The sequence below is a fragment of the Gadus morhua genome, chromosome 2 (genome assembly GCF_902167405.1).
Source record: "Gadus morhua chromosome 2, gadMor3.0, whole genome shotgun sequence".
NCBI classification, from domain to species: domain Eukaryota; kingdom Metazoa; phylum Chordata; class Actinopteri; order Gadiformes; family Gadidae; genus Gadus; species Gadus morhua.
In genome coordinates this window covers 27,516,853-27,523,313 of record NC_044049.1, presented here as the reverse complement: position 1 = coordinate 27,523,313, position 6,461 = coordinate 27,516,853, and the positions used below count along the sequence as shown (strand labels likewise).

Genomic DNA, 6,461 nt, shown 5'->3' with positions numbered 1-6,461 from the left:
AGGTAGTAGGCCCTGTTCACATTCTCGACGGGATCCTCGGTCAAAATGGGGAGGTTACTCCTTATGAGTTTCAACAAATATGTGGCCTCATTTTGAACTAATGTATTCAATCCTTTTTGTCTCACCCATAACAAGATTGCAACGTAAAAGACAGTAATTAAATATTCCTTTATTGTACAATGTGTATTCGTATTCATCGTTTGACATGCAATGCTCTTACCAAAATACATCTGTTTGATCAATATTTCTAGCAGGTAAATGTCACCTTTACATTTCCTCCACTCATCAAGAACATACAATATGTAAATGTGAAACATCAGACAGGCGACATTAGTTAGACACTGAGTCTAAGTCTTTAAGCCTCTATCATACATTCTTCATTTTTATTTATCATAGTCTACTGATAGGGGAAGCCGATGGGAGCTGGGGTATGAGCATGTGAAAGAAGAAACAATAGGCCCCCTAGAAAGTGCACATGGTGCTTGAAGAAGAATAACGTGCAGTGGTGGACAACGTGGCTGGTAGCGTGTTCCTGTTGGTGGCCCACGCATAGAAGAATCTAAATAATGAGTGTGATTTCATAGGATCTATTCGGGACCGTTCAAGTGCACGCGGTGCATTACCCCGAAGAGCAGCACTTCTTCTTATCTACGTGGAGGACTCTGTTGCAGCGCGGGCATGTGTGGTACGCGTCCTTAAAGTCTTTCATGAAGAACGGAATCAGGCAGCAGCACAGAAAGAGCCTAGAGGAAAAGGAATACAGAATGCAAATGTAAGTCAAGGTTTTAGATATGGATTCTGCATCACGTTTAACGGGAGCTGCCAAGGAACACCCTGGCCCAAAGGGACGAGGAGCCCCCCGAAAGATCAAGTTGTAGGCTGGACCCCCCAAAGAAGGTAGTCAATCAATGACAGAATGAAAAGCTACGTTGACTCAAACAATCGCATCTAGACTCACTTTCCATAATCAACGTGCTCGTGCAGACCAAAAAGTAAACGTGACTGACGAGACAGAACTAGAACCCTCCATAGCTAGAGCTAGAACCAGCTAGAGCTAGAACACACTAGAACTAGAACCAGCTAGAACCCTCTAGAACTAGAACCCTCCAGAGCTCGAACCAGCTAGAGCTAGAGTGTGTCCAGAGCGTGGAGGTTACTTCTGTTCTCTGATCCATCCACCTGTGTGTGTGTCTCTCTCTCTCTCTCTCTCTCTCTCTCTCTCTCTCTCTCTCTCTCTCTCTCTCTCTCTCTCTCTCTCTCTCTCTCTCTCTCTCTCTCTCTCTCTCTCTCTCTCTCTCTCTCTCTCTCTCTCTCTCTCTCTCTCTCTCTCTCTCTCTCTCTCTCTCTCTCTCTCTCTCTCTCTCTCTCTCTCTCTCTCTCTCTCTCTCTCTCTCTCTCTCTCTCTCTCTCTCTCTCTCTCTCTCTCTCTCTCTCTCTCTCTCTCTCTCTCTCTCTCTCTCTCTCTCTCTCTCTCTCTCTCTCTCTCTCTCTCTCTCTCTCTCTGTCTCTCTGTCTTACCCGCAGCAGATGAAGAGCAGGCACATGAGCCAGGCGTAGGTGCCGGCCTTGTAGGTGACATTGGTCATGACCTGCTGCTGGCAGCTGGTGCAGGTGGTCATGCCCGCCGTGCGCCCCAGGTCACTGTCCGGGCTCCGATAAACCGGCTTGCCAGTCTCCGGGTTGGGGCCTCCGGGTTGTGCGCCACCACCGCTGGTGTACACTAGATGGCGGTAGAGGGTGGAGTTAGTAAGTGAGGCTTGGTTGGACCTGTTTCAGGATAGGATATGGGAAAAGTGACTCAAGTGAGTTCTTCCCTGGAATCTCGAGGAACGAGTTGACTTTATCTAGGACCGTTAGAGCCTGACAAAGGCTTGAAAGGCTTCAAGAGTCATCATTTCATATCACCCGATAAAAAAATGCAATCGTTCCGGAAATTCCCAGCACGGAAAGCCCAGCCCCGCGAGACTGGCTGAAGTAATCTAGCGTGCGAGACATCTTTCGTGTTAAATGTTAGTGAAAAAAACAACACCAAAACGTGTAGGCAGGGTAGGTTATACAAGTAGGCTGTCACCTATAGCTCACCTTATTCAACTAATAATAATTAAGAAGGATGCCAATGGTAACTCAACTTAAAGATTAGTCTACATTTTGCAGAAACTGAAAATTGAGCCATTCCCTGAAATCAGATTTAGCATATCCGGCTAAGCTTTAAATTCAGCTTCTTCTAATTGGCTCCTTGTTTGAACACAGCTGGCATTATGAGATGAGTTACGGCCATACTTCATAAATCACAGCATCCTAAAGGAGCAGGACGATGAGGAAACATAAGAGAGAGGCCATGGTGTCACGTAGGCAAAGTAAAACTGGTGATTCGTATATTTGTAGTAGGGTTAAAGTAGGTACGATTTTTATAATATAATTAATTTTATAATATAATTTTAATATTTGTCAGCCATTAGAAAGTCAAAGGGTCAGTGAACATATCTTTTCCAAGCAGACTGTGCCTTCCTCTGTATGAGACGCATACATTTAAGACCGCTCCCGGTTAATCTACGACCAATCAAGGCGTCTTCGTTCCCGGGAAAGTACGGGCCTGCCAATTATTCATGAAATGCAAAGCTCCTCAATGGTGTAGAAGAGTAGGGAGGGAGGGGCCCCCAGTGTGGTACTCCTAGCTGGGACAGACCCTACGTTAGCAGGGAGGGGGCAGAGAGGGAGGGGGCCCCAGTGTGGTACTCCTAGTCGGGACAGACCCTACGTCAGTAGGGAGGGGGCAGAGAGGGAGGGCCCCCAGTGTGATACTCCTAGCTGGGACAGACCCTACGTTAGCAGGGAGGGGGCAGAGAGGGAGGGCCCCCAGTGTGGTACTCCTAGCTGGGACAGACCCTACGTTAGCAGGGAGGGGGCAGAGAGGGAGGGGGCCCCAGTGTGGTACTCCTAGTCGGGACAGACCCTACGTTAGTAGGGAGGGGGCAGAGAGGGAGGGGCCCCCAGTGTGGTACTCCTAGTCGGGACAGACCCTACGTTAGCAGGGAGGGGGCAGAGAGGGAGGGCCCCCAGTGTGATACTCCTAGCTGGGACAGACCCTACGTTAGTAGGGAGGGGGCAGAGAGGGAGGGGCCCCCAGTGTGGTACTCCTAGTCGGGACAGACCCTACGTTAGCAGGGAGGGGGCAGAGAGGGAGGGCCCCCAGTGTGATACTCCTAGCTGGGACAGACCCTACGTTAGTAGGGAGGGGGCAGAGAGGGAGGGGCCCCCAGTGTGATACTCCTAGCCGGGAGAGACCATTTCACGCTGTCACGGGGGGGAGGCTGCGTACCTTGAGAGGCCGACTTTTTGGGGACACCCTCGTCCTGGGGCAAGTTGGGGTTGAAGGGGGTGTGCAAATGATAGACTGATACTCCACCGCCCGGTTTGCCCTCCGCTGGAGGGAGAGAGAGAGAGAGAGAGAGAGAGAGAGAGAGAGAGAGAGAGAGAGAGAGAGAGAGAGAGAGAGAGAGAGAGAGAGAGAGAGAGGGAGGGAGGGGGAGAGAGAGAGAGAGAGAGAGAGAGAGAGAGAGAGAGAGAGAGAGAGAGAGAGAGAGAGAGAGAGAGAGAGAGAGAGAGAGAGAGAGAGAGAGAGAGAGAGAGATGGAGGGAGGGGAGAGAGGGAGGGAGGGAGGGGAGAGAGAGAGAGAGAGAGAGAGAGAGAGAGAGAGTGCACGCGAGAGAGGGAGGGAGAGAGGGAGAGAGGTAATGACAAATAGAGAGGGAATGGGGGGAGAGAAATTACAAATATAAAAAAGTTAGTAATGAAACGGCTGTCCTTGTGAGTGTAAAGTGTGTGTGTGTGTGTGTGTGTGTGTGTGTGTGTGTGTGTGTGTGTGTGTGTGTGTGTGTGTGTGTGTGTGTGTGTGTGTGTGTGTGTGTGTGCGTGCGTTTATTGAGGCTCAACCTTACTTGGTAGAATATAGGGGGGTAGGGTTGCCGATTGTGTGTCCATCTTGCTTTGTCTGGAACCTGGAGGAGGTGAGAGATGGATGATGAACAACTGTTCAGATTCTGGTCGTGTTCTACATAGATGAGTTCGCTTTGCTGCAGTGGGAATGGATCCTTAATTCATTTACACGCGTGATTCCCAAGTATTTGCACTGTTATTGTAATACATTACGGTGGTGACTTTTGAGATGTGGCCCCCGTGAGGTGACCAGGTACAGACTCCCTATAGAATATAGTTGTATGTGCTCCAGAGTATAGAAAACTGTGAAATTGATGAAAATGACTAGATGCACTCAGTCTTTTCGATATCTTTCCTAAGAAGACCAAAGAAGTTCAAGGGTTTCAAGTGCATTTCTTTGTAACACTTTACAATAATTACAATAATGAACCATTCATTAACGGTTAGTGAATGCAATAATAAGCATTGACTAAGAATTAACTCACAGTTAATAAACAGTTAACTAATGGTTTATATATATATAGGTTATAGGTTTATTAGTAAGTTATCACTTACTAATAGGGTTTATTTGGTGGTTAAAAGTGAATACCCTAGTTAACATGAACGCCACTGCTTAGTTCAGAATTAACTAATGTTAATTAATGGTTAATTATTGTACCCTTATTATAAAAGTCTACCCATTTTCTTTTCCTTGTGCCTCCGTACTGTCTCTTGTACAATCATTTGTCTGTTAACAAACAAATGCACATTACAGCAATTAAACCCAGTGAACACCTTGTCAGATTTGATAGTGACTATTATCTGATTCCATAAAAACGTATACGTAGAGAAAGGGAACCAAGCCAAAGTGTCTCTCACACCTACACATTCAATTTAATATACAGTATACGATATACATAAAATGTTAAAGCTACAAACAAATGCCATATGCCATATAAATACATTTTTCAACCTAAATTGTGCAGATAACTTTCACTGCTGATTTGCAGCAAATCTGCTAAAAGATTAACAATGGGAATGTTTCTTTAATGTTGAACTTCTTAAGATGTATTTTATCTATCAATATATCTTTTTTTAATATAATTCAGCAGGGTAAGGATAGTTGAAACACATTTAAACAATGCATCTCTTGGTAAATGGTTGTATGACACACACACACACACACACGCACACACACACACGCGCGTACACACACATGCATGTTTGAACGCACACACTTCTTTCTAGCTATTTCTCGCTTTTGGGGGTCCTATGCAGAATTATTTTGGGTGCCCCTATTTTGGAAAATTCATGAGGAAATTAAGCTAGATTATTAAAAAACTCTTAACATCTTCTTTGCTCTAAAGCCAGATCATACATCTCAAGTGGACCCCAGCAGGTCAAACCTATGAAACTTTGAACTGCTGATAATCAATGGGACATTCTTGGGCTCCCCTACATCAGATAACTCCTGAAAATGTTCAGGATCAACCAAATCTGAATTATAATATCTCCCAAATAAGCATAAATGAATTGAGATAAGGCATTTTTAATGAATAGCTAAAGAATAACTATTCAGGAAAAAGCTAATAAATATTCCTTTCTCCCCAATAAAATATAAATAAAATACATAAGAATCATTTTGGTCATGTTATAAAAATATGACCATCATTTAGTGCATTTCCATGCGCTGATTGAGCATCCCACTAGGCTATTCATGTACGCCCAACATCATGCCACAGAAATGTTATTTGAGTGCATAGATTTGAGTGCAAAATGAGGATCTACCTGGCTGTCTCGACTCAAATTACTCATTGGGGAAATCTTCAACACGAGGATTCCCACTCATTCATTGGTATTCCAGCTTTCTATGTTTTCAGCGACTGCACCACCTTAGCTAGCCCGGCATCGTCAGATGAGTTGTAAACTGCAATGGGTCAGAAACCGCTCCCTTCATTTTAGATTTCCAAGGGGGCGTTACCAATAGGCGCAGACCAAAATGCCCTGGACGCAATTGGATAGGCCTCCAACCAATCACAGCAATGAGACGGGCGAGGCCGCAGTGAGCGACGAAGAAAGTACATATTTCTACGCAACAAAACTTTAAGTGCAGTAATTTGTTCTTCTTGAAATGAAACTAGTCCTCTAGCTCGTTATATACTGTCTCGATAGCAGAATCGACAGACTGTTCTATATCAGCGGCCGCCATCTTTGTTGTTTTTGAAGATGCCTGGTGTACAGCCCGCATAAAATAAGAGTCGGGCTGACACGCCTGCCTCCACGTACGCACCCTTGTGCACAGTCATCGTATTTATCCCGCCTTATAATAGATAAATGGTCTATTTCGTACTAGGCAGAAATCCTTTCGTATTGGAGGGGAGCCAGACCATATCTCTAGAGCAAATGCTTGCGAGATTCGTCTGGTTTCCATGCTACACCGTAGCAGGTAGCTTCAATTGTTTGTACGCTAAGATTGTGTCCGTTGGCACGGCAACAAAATACATATTTTAGAAAGAAGAACGTAAAAACCCTTTCCAGCATAGAG

At 45.4% G+C, this 6,461-nt stretch overlaps 1 protein-coding gene across 2 annotated transcripts in view; it reads right to left on the bottom strand.

Moving 5' to 3' along the window:
• Positions 1 to 149: 149 nt before the first annotated feature.
• The window catches only part of litafd (LITAF domain containing), a 9,301-nt gene continuing 2,989 nt past the window's right edge, over positions 150 to 6,461 (bottom strand). For both annotated transcript variants that reach the window (XM_030348235.1, XM_030348233.1), the window contains exons 2-5: positions 3,940 to 3,999; positions 3,320 to 3,424; positions 1,519 to 1,720; positions 150 to 743 (exon numbers count right to left, since the gene is read on the bottom strand). In XM_030348235.1, coding sequence (XP_030204095.1) covers positions 620 to 743; positions 1,519 to 1,720; positions 3,320 to 3,424; positions 3,940 to 3,982 — 474 coding nt within the window. In that variant the 5' untranslated portion in view covers positions 3,983 to 3,999 and the 3' untranslated portion in view covers positions 150 to 619. The remainder of the gene's footprint in view (positions 744 to 1,518; positions 1,721 to 3,319; positions 3,425 to 3,939; positions 4,000 to 6,461) is intronic.